The sequence below is a fragment of the Macaca fascicularis genome, chromosome 19 (genome assembly GCF_037993035.2).
Source record: "Macaca fascicularis isolate 582-1 chromosome 19, T2T-MFA8v1.1".
Classification (NCBI taxonomy): Eukaryota; Metazoa; Chordata; class Mammalia; order Primates; family Cercopithecidae; genus Macaca; species Macaca fascicularis.
In genome coordinates, this window is record NC_088393.1 from 6,968,371 (window position 1) to 6,986,130 (window position 17,760).

Genomic DNA, 17,760 nt, shown 5'->3' on the forward strand with positions numbered 1-17,760 from the left:
CAACAGTCTAGGCTGACCTCTAACCCCACAAGGGGACTAGAGTGTATCATTCTCAATGTTTTCAGCGTTTTAGGCCTCTCATTGGATCCTCGAGTCAAGATATGTCTCACTGTAAGGGGTGAAATATTCTGATTGGTCAGAGCTGGTCACATGCTCACCCCTGCAGTCCAACCCACCCAAACCACATTAAAAAGTGAAGAGTAGTTCCCACTCAGTACTCTTACCCCAAGAAGGCGTTACACACTTACGTCCATTTCATGGTCATATTTATTCTTACTGCTATTAATGACCACAGTAAAGGTGACTTTGTGAGTCTCTGGGACAAGGGAGAACGAGTTTGAGTGGGTGGGACAGAAAGAGGGAAGCATCTTAGGATGAAAGAACAAGTGACCAGTGGGTCTGGGGCAGGAGGAGACGCTGTTGAAGAATCTGAGAGACTAAGGGAGATTCTTGCAGAGTTTGCCAAAATTAGGGTTACTACACATGTCCCTGGGGCTAAGACTGGAATTACATTACATTCTGAAGGGGTTACTAAGTGACTAGGAGGCAACAGACAGGCAAGGTGTGGCCAAAAAGGCTTCACTATCTTTCAAGGAAGACATATTGGAAGAACCTAAAACCAGGGCATGGTGGACCAGGAGATAGGAAATGAATTATTAAGATGCTGTCCAAGTGGAAGTCACAACTTTGGACACTTGATGATAATTAAAAGTGGGTGGGGGAAGAGGGCCAGGTCCTCCTGTGCTTCTGGGGCTTTCTGGGTGAGTGTTGGCCATGCCAGCAGCTGCCCTTCTGATCTCCAAGGGGCTGGGGGTTCCACGTTGTCATGGCTGGACGTGTACCAAGTCAAGCTCTGTTCCAGAAATCCTTATCACTGCTGGTGGTGAAAACGTGCCCCCCATTCCCGTTGAGACCTTGGTTAAGAAGAAGATCCCCATCATCAGTAACGCCATGTTAGTAGGAGATAAACTGAAGTTTCTGAGCATGTTGCTGACGCTGAAGGTAACATGGGTTTTCTGTCATTGGGGGAAGTCTCTGCAGCCGCTCTTACGTTCCCTGGCCCCACCCCAGGGTCAAGAGGATGCAGCTGTGGGTTCAAGACCCACTTCTTGGTCTGTGGGCCTGGGGAGGGGTGCTGGTCAAGGAGTATGTGTGGTGACAGAGGTGTCCGGGGGCAGTGTGAGATGAATCAGATGAGCGGAGAACCTCTGGACAAGCTGAACTTGGAGGCCATCAACTTCTGCCGGGGTCTGGGAAGCCAGGCATCCACCGTGACTGAGATTGTGAAGCAGCAAGACCCCCTGGTCTACAAGGCCATCCAGCAAGGCATCAATGCTGTGAACCAGGAAGCCATGAACAATACACAGAAGATTCAAAAGTGGGTCATCTTGGAGAAGGACTTTTCCATCTATGGTGGAGAGCTAGGTGAGTGGCCATGACGTTTGGAGACTGGTCCCTTGTTAGCATCCGGGACTGTGTGGGCTCTGAAGAGACGGGTCCTTTTCTGAAGGTCAGAGGATCTATGAGACCAGCCAGGGACCAGGAGAGGGATGCTGCCACCTCTAGCTAACTGGTCCCCAGCTCCTCATCTTGGAAATAAAATCCAAACTCCTTACTATAGCTCTACACAATCTCTCTCCTGCTGACCTTTCATTCACTCTGCACCAACTCTATGGGCTTTCTTGATGTTCCTGCAGCTCTCTGGGCTTTGTCCAACTGTAAGGCCTTTGCACTTGCCAGTCTGCCTCCCTGGTAATACCCTTCCCCCTCAATTCCTTGCCTGGATGGCCCCTTCTCATGGTCCAGGTCTCACCCTACAGGCCTCTTCCTCCTCAGAGCAGCCTTGTTACAGGACCACCAGGTTTGTATGCCCACTGCACACTAATATACCAATACACTGAGACAGCAAGGGATGCAGCAAAGACAGAGTTTAATTATGGCCAGGCACAGTGACTCACACATGTAATCCCAACACTTTGGGAGGCTGAGGTGGGCAGACTGCTTGAGCCCAGGAGTTTGAGACCAACCTGGGCAACATGGTGAAATACTATTTCTACAAAAAAATACAAAAATTAGCTGGATATGGTGGCATGTGCCCAGCTACTCAGGAGGCTGAGAGGATCACTTGAGCCCGGGGAGGTCAAGGCTGCAGTGAGCCACAATCATGCCACTGCACTCCAGCCTAAGCAATGGAGACCCTGTCTCAAAAACAAAAAATCAAACAACAAAAATAAAAATAAAAAAGGAAATTAAATTCCCTTGCAGGGAAGCCAACTGAGATGGAAAGAACCCTCAAATCTCTCTTTGAGGAATTCTGGGCTGGGGTTTTAAGGGGATCTTTGGGGGTGAAGGGCTGGAAAATTAGAGTCATTGATTGGTTCGGGTAAGGGGGATGAAATCATCTGGATGTGGAAGCTGCATTCTTTGGTAATTCAGCTCCTGTGGGGTCCTTCAGATCAGTGGGCATCAGTAGTTTCACTGGTATGCAGGACTTGAAAAGATATCTCAAATGGAAAACTTAACCTTTCACAATGCTTAATATGTTATCTGTAGAACAGTTAAGGGGAACTATATCTTGTGACTGGGTTTTTTTGTGTGTGTGTGATTCTGGGGCAATAGGCAGACAGCTAGCTATGAGGAAGGGGTCAGAGAGCAAACTGACCTAATGATGAATGTTGAGTGTGTTGTAAGTATGGCTGATTTTAGTTTCTCCCCCTCCCTTCTTCTCTGATTAATATTATAAAGTTTTTAGGAATGGTTTCAGCCTTCCCTGACCATGCTGGCTTAAGTGGCTTGCCATTGTCCTTAATATTTCACCCTGTAGCTCACTGTCACCCCCATTATACCACCTTGTCTTCTTTAAAGCATCAGAACATGAAATTATTCTCTGTATGAGTCTTATTTTTGCCTCTCTTTCCCTATGAGGGAAGGGCTCACTCCAGAGTGGGGATACTGGATTCTACCAATGTACTTTCATTTGGGAGTTTGCTGTCAGTGCTTGGCTGTAATCTGACGGTGTGGATGGAAGAGTCAGAGCAAGCATGTGGCATTGAACAACCTGGGTTGAAATCCTGTCCCCTCTACACAGGGAAGTGACTTGTCCTACTGAGCCTTGTTTTTTGTTTGTTTTGAGACAGAGTCTCGCTCTGTTACCCAGGTTGGAGTACAATGGCATGATCACGACTTGCCGCTGCAGCCTTGAACTCCCAGGCTCAAGCAATCCTCCCACCTCAGCTTCCTGAGTAGCTGGGACGAGTGTGCTCCACCACGTGTGGCTATTTTCTTTTTGTTTTGTAGAGATGGTGTTTTGCCGTGTTGTCCAGGCTGGTGGTCTTCTCAACTATAAGCTGAAAAACAGTCCTTGTGGGGTTGCTTGAGACATGCAGAGAGGTCATCAATGCCCCTGGTGACTCAGAGGCTTTCAACGAAAGTCCTGGGCTGAGGGAGCAGACAACTCCCAGTTTGAGTCTTGATTCTGCCATGCACTTGCTGGCTGACCTCAGAGGAACTGGTCCTCTCTATGTTCCAGTTTCCTCACCTGTAAAATGGGGATGGGGCATGGTTTGAGATGATGATATCCCTCCTCCATTGGGTACACAGTCCACATCAGGCACAGAATGCAGCGTGCTCTTCACCTTCCACCTCACAGAATCCTCACCACAGCTGAAGGACCACATGGAAGTTTTATCATCCCCATACAGATGGCAAAAGTTACACACCCTGAAAGTCAATGGCACAGCCAGTCACCCAGCCTAGCCCGAGGCATGGGACTCTGTTGCCTGGTCATGCATGGGTGTATGGAATTTTCTTTTATCTCCGTAACTCAATTGATTTCTCCTTTCTCAATAGGTCCAACGATGAAACTTAAGAGACATTTTGTAGCCCAGAAATACAAAAAACAAATTGATCTCATGTACCACCGACAGCTTTGATGGAGCTGCTGTCACCTGTTCTGATGGTGAGATTCAGTTGCTTGGCTTTGCTGGGCTATGCATTCAGAGTCCAAGAGAGGGCTCCACTGTGTGGCAGGCAGATCTGTGATTGGAATTGCAGAACACACAGACACAGACACACACAGTTGCAGTGGGTTCTGAGCAGCAGGCTTCAACTCATACCAGGGTCATGGTAGGGTATGTAAACTCCTTCAACTAGCCACCAATGATGTGAGCTGTGCTTCCCGCCTTTTCTATTTGTTTCTAGAAAGTAGGAGGCAATAAATCCCAAATGTCTCTTTGGGTCTTATTTGGAGAAGGCCTTTTGTCAGAAACTTTAGTGGAGAAAGTTCTACTTGCCAGGAATCCAAGGAATTAGGTGTGTTGGCCCATTACACAGATTAATAAGGGATGGAGGCTTGAACTTCCACTACCCACCATTTCTCCTCTCCTCTCCTCTCCCCAAGGCATGTGCAGAGGGAGCCTCCATGACACCATGAATCACTGATAGTTTTTTTTGTTTGTTTTCTTCACTAGATGCACAATGCAGGCAGAAAGTAGAATGCATCTTCAATTGTCCTATAGGCTGCCTGTAACCTTCTCCTGGGCAAATTGTTCTAATGCCACCAGCCAACCCATGTTTTAGTTTGCTGGGGCTACATAACAAAGTACCACAGACTGGAGGGCTTAAACAACATAAATGTATTGTCTCACAGATCTGCATGCTAAAACTGTGAGATTGAGAGGCTGATTGGCTTGGTTCCTTCTGAGGGCTGTGAGGGGAGGATCCATTCCAGACCTCTCTCCTTGGCTTGCTGATGGCTGTCTTCTCTCTGTGTCTTCACATCATCTTCCCTGTGGGTGTCTCTGTGTTCAAATTTCCCTTTTATAAGGACAGGTTAATAAGATTAGGGCTCACCCTAATGACCTCATTTTAACTTCTGTAATGATCCTGTTTCCAAAGAAGTTATATCCTGAGGTACTAAAGGTTAGGACTTCAACACGTGAACTGTGGAGGGGTACAACTCAGCCTGTGACTCATCACATCCATTGTCCTTTGTTCAGTGTTAACTGGTTTAACCCTTCTGCACCTTCATGTGTCGATGTCTTGTGGGTGGGCCCAGCAGTTCAACGTACCACATTCATAATTCTTCATCTTTCGTGAGATTTCCAATTTCACTTTCCAGTTGAATGAGAAACCATTGGACACTGATGCGGGAGTGAGAGATGGACCCTCTTATACCAGTGCTGTCCAATATGGCAGCCACTGGCCACAATGTGGCCTGTCCAAACCAAGATGTGCTGTAATACATAAAACACACACTGGGCTTCAAAAGCTCAGCACTATATATATATTTATAATATATATATTATACATATTATATATATATAAATAAAATATCAGTATTTTAAAATTTTGATTACATGTTGAGATGATATTCTGGAATACTGGGTTACATAAAATATTTATTATTAAAAGTACTTTTACCAGTTTTAAATTTTTATTTACTTTTTAGAGACAGGATCTTGCTCTGTTGCTCAGGCTAGAGTGCAGTGGTACATTCGTACCCAGTGTTTTAAATGTTTTTGTGGGGATAAGCCCTTTCTATGTTGCCCAGGTTGGTCGCAAACTCCAGGCCTCAAGCGACCCTCCTGCTTCAGCATCACAAAGTGCTGTGATTACAGGTGTGAGCCATTGTGCCTGGCCAAGTTCCTTTTTTAAAAATGTGGCTGCTAGGAGAAAGGCGTGAACCCGGGAGGTGGAGCTTGCAGTGAGCTGAGATTGCGTCACTGCACTCCAGCCTGGGAGACAGAGCGAGACTCTGTCTCAAAAAATATAAATAAGAATGTTTAAAAAGTGGCTGCTATATATTACTAAATTGCATAGGTGGCTCCAGTAATGTTTCTTTTGGATAGTGCCACTCTAAAGTTCATTGTGGGGAGATTTTGGGTGATGGCCAATTTATAAATGGATCAATTCACTGGGGAATATTTTCATCATATGGTGACTGTGGGATCTTGGAGACTGAATGCACATATTACGAGAATCCCCCAGTGATAACTTGTGTTTCTCCTCTTTGCAGCCTTCGGTAGGAAGACCTCATTGCAATAAGTGAAATGCTGCTCTGGGTAGAAGCTCTTCCTGCTGTTTTTAAGGAGCCACATTCCTCCTTGGTCAGTTTCTTGATTGTTCGTCTGTTGAAGAGGTGCTCCCTAGAAGAACCTGCCATACGTTTCAAAGCATGAAAATCATCGTAGATCTTTCTACGGACCTTCAAGTCATGACCCCAGGGAAGCCTTACTGGGAAGTCTACCAAGAGCTGCCTGATTTGGAAGAAAGATCTGAACTTGTGGGTTCCCATTTGATTTTTTTTTTCTCCTCAGGGGACTTAAAGAGACATTAGAAAGAAAAAGCCTTCACAGATTTGAAGAACTGGGCCCCCAAATGAACTCACCTGCCTGGAAGCAACTGGGAAACCCTTCCAATAAGTTCTGATAATAAAGCACTTCAGGGCCCCATGTCTTGATTTTTGGCTTGACACAAATACTTCGTCCTTTATTTAGTGTGATGGGGAGGGACTTGGCCTCTGAAATCGGTTCTGGGTTCAGACTGTGACCAGCTGTGATTTCAACTGTCTGAGGCTCAGAGATTTTACATCTGGAAAGTAGATCCCCATCTCGGAGGGTGGCCACGGAAGTTCATGGAGATGATGTACAGGGAATGCAGTGTCTGACTCCAGAAAGTCCTCGGTATGAGTTAATGGTTATCATCAACACAGTCAGTCTTGGTTAACTCAGGAGTCAAGGTATGACTCTTGACTAATTCCATCATTAGGGAGGAGTTTTGCTGTTGTGGTAAAATTCAATAAGAACAACTGAAAGAAGATAGTTTATTCCTCTCCCATCCAACAGTCCGTTATAAGCAGACCAGACCTGAAACGGCATATTCATAGTGTGTCCCTGAAATATTAGTAGGGAGAGTGGGAGAGGGAACATCTCCCAGGCTGGAGAGAAACAGCTTATCAGGAGCAACAAAACTCCCAATGTCTCTTAAGGTTCTAGATACTGATCAGAGGCAGGCCAGAGACCCTTTTGAGTTCCATTTTTGAAATACACCAGAAATTTAAAATGGCATTCTCCTTGCAAAAAAAAAAAAAAATTAACGCAATGCAGATAAGGCTAATGTCAACTTTGAGTGCTGTATTAGGCCATTCTTGCACTGCTATAAAAGAAATACCTGAGATGGGGTCATTTATAAAGAAAAGAGGCTTAATTAATTAGCTCATGGTTCTACAGTCTTTACAGAAAGTATGGTGCTGGTGCCTGTTCAGCTTCTGGTGAAGCCTCAGGGAGCTCGCAATCATGGCAGAGGGCAAAAGGGGAGCAGGCATGTCTCGTGGCGAAAGCAGGAGCAAGCCAGAGGGAGTGCCACACATTTTTAAATGACCACATCTTTCCAGAACGCACTATCGTGAAGACAGCCCCAAGCCATGAGGGATCTGGCCCCCGCCGTGACCCAAACACCTCCACCAGGCCCCACCTCCAGCACTGGGGATTACAGTGCAACATGAGATTTGGGCAGGGACAAATATCCAAACCACATCAATGGCCCTCCTCAACTATTTGGTGGGCTTTTACTTTTTAATAAGTTAGTACAGTTGGTCCTCATTATTTGCTGATTCCGTATTTGCAAATTCGCCTCACCGCTAAAATTTGCTTGTAAACTCCAAATCAATATTTATGGCACTTTAGAAGTCATTCCAGGACATACACAGGAGTGAAAAATTTGAGTGGCCGACTGTACATTCCCATCTGAGGTTGAACAAGGCGATGCTCTGGCCTCGTTTCAGCTGTCACACTGTAAACAGTACCCTTTCTGAGGTATATCTCACGCCACATTTTCTGCATTTTCATGTTTCTGTTAGTAAACCTTTTTGAGTTTTTTTAAAAATAGAGCCAGGGCCTCAGTCTGTCACCCAGGCTGGAGTGCACCGGTGTGATCTCAGCTCACTGTAACTTCAAATTCCTGGGCTCGAGGGATCCTCTCCTGTCTTGGCCTCCTAAAGCACTGGGGTTACAGGTATGAGCCACTGAAATCAGCCAAACCCTTCTGATTTTATCCATGACTATACTGTACAATTTTGGGTCAATATAATTCTGTTTTATAGCTTGTTTCTACTGTCCATGTGATCTCCCCACTTTTAGGTTTTCTAGGTAGTTAATGTTGGTATATGGAAAAGCTGTTGATTTTTGTATGTTAATATTTAGACACCCCATTGCTAACCTATTTCTCAAAATGTGTAAGCTTTTTACAGAGATGTGCATATCTTTTGCAAATATTTTTTCACTTCCTTTTCAATGTAGATTCCTCCTCAAGGAAATACAAATGGTTGATTATGTCAAGTGAGGGAAGCTCAAATACAGGAGAGGAATGTATGTGTTTTCTATAATGATTCTCACCCTGGTCTCACTGTTCTCTTAATGTTCTCTCAATGTTTTTTGAGAAACGACAAGAATCTGCTATCGTCAGGAAGGCTTTTAAAATTTAACTGTGGTAAAATATACGTAACATAAAATGTGTCGTTTTAACCCTTTGTTATTACACAGTTCAGTGGCATTAAGCACATTCACATCGTAGTACAACCATCAACACGACACATTTCTAGAAGTTGCATCTTTTCAAACAGAAACTTTGGATCCATCAAACAATTCCCCGTTTCCCCTTCCCCTGAAAGCTATCATTCTACTTTCTGTCTCTTGAATTTTACTACTTTAAGCACCTTAAAAGTAAAATTGTAGGCTGGGTGCGGTGGTTCATGCCTGTAATCCCAGCACTCTGGGAGGCCGAGGAGGGTGGATCACGAGGTCAGGAGTTCGAGACCAGCCTGGCCAATATGGTGAAACCCTGTCTCTACTAAAAATACAAAAATTAGCCGGACGTGGTGGCGTGCGCCTGTAGTCCCAGCTGCTCAGGAGGCTGAGGCAGAAGAATCACTTGAACCCAGGAGGCGGAGGTTGCAGTGAGCTGAGATCATACTACTGCACTCTGGCCTGGGTGACAGAGCGAGACTCTATCTCAAAAAAAAAAAAAAAAGAGGGGGTATTGTAAGAATATTTGCCATTTTCTGGCTGGCTTATTTAACTGAGGATAATGCCTTTAAGGGTCATCCTTTTAAAAAGTTTTTTCAATTTTTTAACAATTTTTTAAAAATAGAGACAGGGTCTCCCTATGTTGCCCAGGTTTGTCTTGAACTCCTGGCCTCAACTGATCCTCCCATCTCGGCCCCTCAAAGTGTTGGGATTACAGGTGTGAGCCACCATACCTGGTCTCATCCATGTTTAGCACGTGTTAAAATTTCTTTTTTCAGGCTGAGTAATATTTCATCATGTATGTATACACGTGTGTGTGTACACATATATACGTGGATAAATTTAATTTATCCGTTCATCCATCAATAGACCCTTGGGTTACTTCCCCCTTTAGGCTCTTGTGAATCATACTGCTGTGTATATGGGTCCATGGCATGGTTCAGGGTCCATGGCAGAAACACATTCAGTGCCCAGAAAAGAAACCATGGGTGTATAAATACCTCTTCACACCCCTGCTTTCAATTATGCTTGGTGGGTAAATGAATTCATAAAACCCCAGGCACAGCGACTCAAAGTCCTTCTCTAACTCAGCCTTCCGGGAGCCCAGGGCTCTGTTTCCTTGACCTCCATGATGCCCGCACCTTATTTACCTCCTCCATCTCACCACTCTTCTTCCAGTTCCCTTGTGAACTGTCTCACTCAAAGCCAACTGTGTGGAGCAGGACTCTGGAGTCCCTCCCGCTGCCAGACTTGCCCCTGGCTCTTCCCTGGGGACTGTCACCTTGCAGACCACTGGCCTGTCAGAGCAGTGAAGGGCCTTCTTGGGTAGACCCTCCCTGCCCTCTAAAACTGGTCTCTACAAAGAGGCAATGGGTCATGTCTCCATCGTGGCTGTGGGCCACGGGATCCACAGTGATGTCACCAGGTTGGCCATGGACAGGAACATTCTGGATGTCTGGTCTAGAGACCACTGTCCCCCTGTGGCTAGAATCCCTGTGGCTAGAACAGGGGGAGTGACCAAGAAGATAAAAAGGTAGAGTCCAGAGGCGGGCATATAGTGGCTCACGCCTGTAATCCCAGCACTTTGGGAGGCCGAGGCGGGTGGTTCACGAGGTCAGGAGGTTAAGACCATCCTGGCTAACATGGTGAAACTCTGTCTCTACTAAAAACACAAAAAATTAGCCAGGCATGGTGGCGGGGGCCTGTAGTCCCAGCTACTGGGGAGGCTGAGGCAGGAGAATGGCGTGAACCCAGGAGGCAGAGCTTGCAGTGAGCCGAGATTGTGCTACTGTACTCCAGCCTGGACCACAGCGAGAGACTCTGTCTCAAAAAAAAAAAAAAAAAAGGTAGAGCCCAGAGTGGGCACTGCCTTCCCAATGACAGAGGGGCATGAAAATATGTTGTGGACACGAGGGAGGGACTGGGAGCCCACATATGTCAGCTCCCCCTGGGGATGAACTAGGCTGCACACCAGGTGGGGAATGGGTGTGGTAGATTCATTTCCTTCCTTCCATGCTCCTTCTTCTCTTCACGCCGGCCCCCAACCGCCTTCATCACGTTTTTCCCTTTTTTTCTTTCTTTCTTTTTTTTTTGGAGACAGAGTCTCCCTCAGTTCCCCAGGCTGGAATGCAGAGGTGCGATCTCAGTTCACTGCAACCTCCACCTCCCAGGTTCAAATGATTCTTTTGCCTCAGCCTCCCGAGTAGCTGGGATTACAGGTACCCGATACCATGCCTGGCTAATTTTTGCATTTTTAGTACAGATGGGGTTTCACCATGTTGGCCAAGCCTCAAGTGATCTGCCCACCTTGGCCTCCCAAAGTGCTGGGATTACAGGCATGAGCCACTGCACCCAGCCTGTTACCTCTTTATTTATTTATTTATTTTTTTTTTTTTTAATGAGACGGAGTCTCATTATGTCACCCAGACTGGAGTACAGTAGTGTGATCTCGGCTCACTGCAACCTCCACTTCCTGGGTTCAAGAAATTCTCCTGCTTCAGCGTCCCGAGTAGCTGGGACTGCAGGTGTGCACCACCACGCCCGGCTAATTTTTGTATTTTTTAGTAGACACGGGATTTCACCATATTGAACAAGCTGGCCTCAAACTCCTGACCTCGTGATCCGCCCACCTCGGCCTCCCAAAGTGCTGGAATTACAGGCGTGAGCTCCGGGCCCGGCCGCTTTTTACCTCTTTTAAGATGCTTCTCCCTCCTTCCTTTGCCTGGTCAGTGTCTACCCACTGTTCAGAGAAGCCTTCCCTGGTCACCCCCATGACTCGGTGGGAATCCTGTGCCTCCCTGTTGGACACTCCCACCCCCGCTGCCCGCTGTAGTTTCGTTTGAAGATCTGTCTGCCCAAGCCCAGCAAACTAGATGCCCCACACAAGAAGAAGAAAAACAAAGATACTTTGGAGACCATGTTTTCGGACAGATTCAGAGTCCATGACAGAAAGGCACTCAACACCCAGGAAAGAAAAACAGAGGTCGGGGTTCCTTGGCTCCTGGGTGAGGCTAGTGGGGTTCCCAAAGAAGCCAGTTTGAGATTGGGGGATCTAGAGCTTCAGGGCTGGCCAAGGGCAGTTCAGCCAGTGTCAGGATCCTTTAGGGTTCAGTCTGTCTCTTCAGAAGTCGCCTGATGGGATAGGGGCATGGAAAGCACGGCCACACGGTGCCAGGTTGGGTGTATGGGGGCTTGGGGGGTGCAGGTGGTTAGTTGTCAGAAGGGTCCAGTCCCTGGGGAGGATACGGCGCCCGGCAGGGACAGTGTGGGCCTGCAGCTGACCTGTCTGCTTGCTGGTGGGTTTCCTGCTGAACTCCTCTCTCTGGGTCAGTGCGTCTTACTGTCCACCTGTCCCTGCATCCCCTTCTGTGCCTCGCTGGTCATCTCTTTCTCCCTTGGCAATCCACTTCATACCTCACGCCCCCTCTGTCTGCCATCTCTCAGTGCCACGCCCCCGCCTGTGCCCCCATCTCTCCCTGGTTTTGCCCCTGACACCCCACCTGCTCGCCTCTCTCTAGGTCCACTGGGGGTCTCCGGACGCCGCCGACCCGCCTGTCCGCAGGCTGAGCTACTTGGACCACGGAGCGCGACGAGGAGGCGCGACTGCGGCTCAGCAAGGACTAGGTTAGCAACGAGACACTCCTCACCGTGCACGACATGGTCGCAAGCACGGCCATCAAGTACGCCAACAACATCGCGCCCGGCTCCAACTACAGAGACAGCTGCCACCTGCTCACCTACTTCGAGTACCACGAGCAGCTTCTGTGCGTCCCCAAGTCTTTCTTCGAAGTACCGCCAGGCGGCCCGCGCCTGCGCGCCTCTCTCGCCCCTCCTGCGCCTGCGCGCCTCTTCTACACCCACCCTCCTGCGCCTGCGCGCCACTTACTTCACCTCCTGCACCAGCGCACCGCTCCAGGGCCTTTCTTCCCCCGCCCCTCCCCACCTCCTGCGCCTGCGCGCCTTTCCTGCCCTCTGGTACGCCTGCGCACCGCTCCGGCCCACCCGCTTCTGCGCCTGCGCGCTGCTGCAGGGCCTTCCTCCCCCAGCCCCCCGCCTCCTGCGCCTGCGCGCCACTCCTTCCCTCCTGCGCCTGCGCGGTGTTACTCTCCCGTAACTGCCTCTTGTCTGACCCGCATGTTTGTTTGAATGGATTCCCTGAGGCTGCCTGAGAGCCAGAGATGAAAAGCTGCAGCCTTAGGGGGCCCGGTTCGGATCCCAGAGCAGCCATTAGCTACGTTTCTCTTGCACGAATTACTTTGCCTTTGTGCCTCTGTTTCCCCATATGAAGAGTTTACATATACATGTATATGTAAAGGCCAGGCGCGGTGGCTCACGCCTGTAATCCCAACACTTTGGGAGCCCGAGGCAGGCGGATCACTTGAGGTCAGGAGTTTGAGACCAGCCTGGCCAACATGGTGAAGCCCTGTCTCTACTAAAAATACAAAAATTAGCCAGGCATGGAGGTGCATGCCTGTAATCCCAGCTACTCTGGAGGCTGGAGGCAGGAGAATCACTCAAACCCGGGAGGCAGAGACAGTGAGCCGAGATGGTGCTACTGCACTCCCGCCTAGGCAACAACAGAGCGAGACTCTGTCTCAAAAGAAAAAAAGAGAAGAAAAGTCATTCCAATACCCATAATAAACTGGATCTTCAAGTAAAAATACTGTTAAAAATTTAAAAATTAAACATAAAAATATGTATAATTAGATATATACATTTAAAATATAGTTGTTATAAATGCACAGTATATAAAACATCTGTTTATGGATAAATTTTATGTGTGCTATACTTTTATGTTAAATTTAATATAAAATATGTTCGTTTATATTAGCATTTTGTATGTAAATATACAAAATATAACAGCAGCTAGCTCACAGCTTTGCTGCATGGATTCAGTGAGTTTACACACATTCAATAGCTCTGGCACACACAAAGCATTGCACCAGCATTCACTATTTATTATTTTTATGGTTCTTTCTCGTTTTTGTTTTTGAGACAGAGTCTCGCACTGTCACCCAGGCTGGAATGCAGTGGTGCGATCTTGGCTCACTGCAACCTCCGCCTTCCGGGTTCAAGCAATTCTCCTGCCTCAGTCTCCCGAGTAGCTGGGATTACAGGTGCCTGCCACCACATCCAGCTAATTTTTTGTATTTTTAGCAGAGACAGGGGTTTCACCATGTGGGCCAGGCTGGTCTCAAACTCCTGACCTCAAGATTCGCCCACCTTGGCCTCCCAAAGTGCTGGGATTACAGACGTGAGACACCATGCCCGGCCATTTTTATGGTTTTTATTGTGTCTCTTCTCCAGTGGCACGTCCTCAGCGAGGTCTTTCCTTGCTCCCCTGGTTCCCCAGACCTACCCCCTTCCCCCTCTCTGTGACAGTGCCTTTAAAAGTTGTCTGCCCAGGGCCAGGCACGGTGGCTCACGCCTGTAATCCCAGCATTCTGGGAGGTTGAGATGGGTGGATCACTTGAGGTCCGGAGTTTGAGACCAACCTGGGCAACATGGTGAAACTCTGTCTCTACTAAACATACAAAACAATTAGCCAGGCATGGTGGCACACCTGTAATCCCAGCTACTTGGGAGGTAGAGGTTGTAGTGAGCCAAGATCATGCCACTGCACTCCAGCCTGGGCGACAGAGCAAGACTCTGTCTCAAAGAAAAAAAAAAAAAAATCTTCCCAGTTTTTATCATGATGGCTACAAGCTACCATGGCCGTTTGTTTATTTGGTCATTTCCCTGAGGGCGAGCGGCCGGATTGCCTTGTTGTTGTACCAGCGCCAACCCTCTGATGTTTGTTGAATGAATGAACACCCATTTCTCAGATTAGGAAAGGGGATAAGAGACCTCCTGTGACTTGTTCAGTCCATGTAATAAACAACTAAATTATGCAATAGGTAGACAGAGGTCAGTAATTCAGAGGAATCCAAAGCATGTAAAGGAGAAAACTGCTGAGGTGGGGGCAGAATTTAAAAATATGGCGGCTAGCCAGGTGCGGTGTCTCACCCCTGTAATCCCAGCACTTTGGGAGGCTGAGGAGGGCAGATCACTTGAGGTCAGGAGTTCGAGACCAGCCTGGCCAATATGGTGAAACCCTGTCTCTACTAAAAAATACAGAATTAGCTGGGTATGGTGGTGCACACCTGTAATCCCAGCTACTTGGGAGGCTGAGGCAGGAGAATCGCTTGAACCTAGGAGCCGGAAGTTGCAGTGAGCTGAGATCATGCCACTGCACTCCATCCCGGGCAACACAGTGAGACTCTGTCTCAAAAAAAAAAAAGAAAAAAGAAAAGAAAAACATGGCTAAGGAGAACCTCACTGTGAGAAAGAGATATTTCAACAAAGACTTCAATGAAGAGGAAAGATCTAGGGGACGGTGTTCCAGGTCAAGGGGAGTTTGTGCAAAGGCCCTGAGGCAGGACAGTGCATGCTGTGTTGAAGGAATAGGGAGGAGGCCCGTGTGGCTGGAGCAGAGTGAGGGAGGGAGGGGGTGGGGAAGGTCGAGAAGTGCCTGGTGGGCCTTGGGGAGAATGTGGCTTTTACCTGAGGGGAGGGGGACTGGGAGCCATGGAGGCAGAGGAGGGATGTACCCTGAACTCAGGTGCTCTCTGGCTACTGTGGGGAGGACAGACTGAGTAGAAAGAGACCAGCTGAGATTGAGATGCTGATAGTTTGGACCAAGGTGTAGCAGGGGAGAGGGTGAGAAGCGTTCGGATTCTGAAAGCAGAGACCACAGAATTTCTCGGTGTCTCAGCAGAACCCACTGAGAATGACCAAAGTTTCTGGTCGGTGCCACTTGAAGGATGGAGCTGCTGTTGTCTGAAATTATGGAAGGTTGGAGTGGAGGGAGGAGGTTTAGGGACAAGGGCTATCAGTAATATCCCTCCCCTAGCTGGGCTCCCCTAGCTGGGTTTGAGATGTGTGTTAGACGAGGAAATGAGGGGTGGGCAGCTGTATCCAAGAGTCTGCAGTGGCAGGGAGGGGCCCCACCTGGATCCCATGGGCTCACCTGAGTGAATGGAACCAAGAGAGTTACACCATCTTAAATTATCAGGTGGACACTTATGTCAGCACAGATAATCTCAGTGCACAGGCAGAGCCTGAGCTACCAGGGTGTTCACCTCAACATTTTACCTAATAAAAGTGAAACCAGGCTGGGCGTGGTGGCTCATACCAGCTTGGACGACATAGTGAGACCACCATCTCTAAAAAATATGAAAATTATGGTGGCATGGTGGTGCACATGGAGTCCTAGCTACTCAGAAGGCTGAGGTGGGAGGATCGCTTGAGCCAAGGAGGTGGAGGCTGCTGTGAGCCATGGAGGCACCACTGCACTCCAGCCCTGGGTGACAGAGCAAGACCCTGTCTCTTTTATTTACTTATTTATTTTTGAGACGGAGTCTCGCTCTGTCACCCAGGCTGGAGTGCAGTGGCGCGACCTCGGCTCACTGCAAGCTCTGCCTCCCGGGTTCACGCCATTCTGCTGCCTCAGCCTCCCGAGTAGCTGGGACTACAGGCGCTCGCGACCGCACCCGGCTCATATTTTGTATTTTTTGTAGAGACGGGTTTTCACCGTGTTAGCCAGGATGGTCTCAATCTCCTGACCTCATGATCCGTCCCAAAGTGCTGGGATTACAGGCGTGAGCCACTGCACCTGGCCAAGACCCTGTCTCATTAAAAAAAAAGAAAGAAAGAAAGAAAGAAAAAAAAAAAAGTGGAACCAACAACAAAAAACCCAGCAGCCAGAGCCTACGTATCAGCCAATAAGGGGGATGATTAAATCATGACATCTCTATACTACACGACATTATGGAAGTGTTAGATTTGATATTGCAGAGAAATATTTAAAGACTGGGGGAAACAGTCAAGATGAATGGTTTTGTGAACAAAGGCAGGTACCTATGTGTAGTATTGCCCTGGCTCTGTGAAGTATGCGTGCTTAAAAATGTCAGGAAGGTATTTTGTTTGCAGTTCTTTTTTCCAGGATTTCTCAATCTCCGGGCCGTTGTCCTCAGGGGCCGGATCATTCTTTGTGGTGGAGAATGTCCTGTGAGTATCTCGTCTCTATCAAAGCCAGTGGCGCTTCATTCCCGGAGCTATGACAACCCCTAATGTCTCCAAGTATTACCAAAAGTCCCCGGAGGAACAGAATTGCCCCCTGGCTGAGAGCCCCAGTTCTAGATGAATGTGTGGTTGCTTGTCATGGGGGGGATGCGTTATTTTATCAGAGAAAACAACAACAACAACAACAAACAAAACAAAACAAAACAAAAAAAACAGAAGAAACAGGACAAGCGAGGTGGTTGTAATCCCAGTGCTTTGGGAGGCCAAGGCGAGTGGATCGCCTGAACCCAGGAGTACAAGACCAGCCTGGGTGACATAGTGAGATCCCGTCTCTACAAAAAATTAAAAATTAAAAAATTACCCAGGTGTGGTGGCGTACACCTGTAGTCCCAGCTACTTAGGGGACTGAGGCGGGAGGATGGCTGGGGCTGGGGGAGGTCGAGGCTGCAGTGAGCCATGATTGCGCTATTGCATTCCAGCCTGGGCAAGACAGCAAGATGTTGTTTCAGAAAAAAAGAAAAAAAAGAAGAAGAAGAAAGAAGAAACAGGCAACAGAGAAAAGGGAGCCAAAGGTTCTCAGCCTGAGGCTCCCGGGCAGGTGGGAGGGGATGGCTGAGCCTCCTAGTGCCTCACAAGGACCTCCTCCCCTAGCTGGGCCTGGAGCGCTTCCACGGTGTGGGGATCATGGGTCTCAACTCAGAAGAGTGGGTCATCACCAGTATTGGTGCCATCATGGCAGGGTAAAGGGCACATGGCCCCTCCCTGGAGCGTTTTGGGGGCAGGAACCCACCAGCCCACCTTCTATGGGGTCCCGAGGAAGAGTCCTCAGGACAGGGAGCTGACAAGGGCTCCCACTTAAGTCTATGCTTAGTGGGATTTTTCAACGGCCCAGTCCTGTGCATGCCCAGCTCACCCTTCCAGACATTCTCCACCTAGTGAACTCATATACATCCTGTAAAGCCCCACTCTCATATCCCCTCCCCTAGAAAGCCCTCCCCACTTCTCAAGGCTCTCCAGCACTGAGCCCTCTCTCCACCCATCCAGGACACTGGGGAACCCCTTGAGAGCAAGGTCCAAGCCTGGGCTGTCCCTGAATTCCACCTCCCAACAGGGTATGTTGTGTCAGGTGCTGGGGACTCCCAGGAACCTTGCACTCACCCAGCAGCGAGTAGCT

At 48.3% G+C, this 17,760-nt stretch overlaps 2 protein-coding genes across 5 annotated transcripts in view; one reads left to right on the forward strand and one right to left on the reverse strand.

The window, feature by feature from the left end:
- The window catches only part of ACSBG2 (acyl-CoA synthetase bubblegum family member 2), a 46,001-nt gene extending 40,825 nt beyond the window's left edge, over positions 1–5,176 (forward strand). Inside the window, exons 12-14 of the mRNA XM_005587686.5 lie at positions 863–1,002; positions 1,179–1,425; positions 3,850–5,176. Coding sequence (XP_005587743.3) covers positions 863–1,002; positions 1,179–1,425; positions 3,850–3,932 — 470 coding nt within the window. The 3' untranslated portion in view covers positions 3,933–5,176. The remainder of the gene's footprint in view (positions 1–862; positions 1,003–1,178; positions 1,426–3,849) is intronic.
- RFX2 (regulatory factor X2) overlaps positions 1–12,347 on the reverse strand; it is a 205,251-nt gene extending 192,904 nt beyond the window's left edge. For all 4 annotated transcript variants that reach the window (XM_074025508.1, XM_074025507.1, XM_045379387.2 and 1 more), the window contains exon 1: positions 12,260–12,347. The gene's annotated coding sequence lies outside the window, so the exon portion shown is untranslated. The remainder of the gene's footprint in view (positions 1–12,259) is intronic.
- Positions 12,348–17,760: the final 5,413 nt, after the last annotated feature.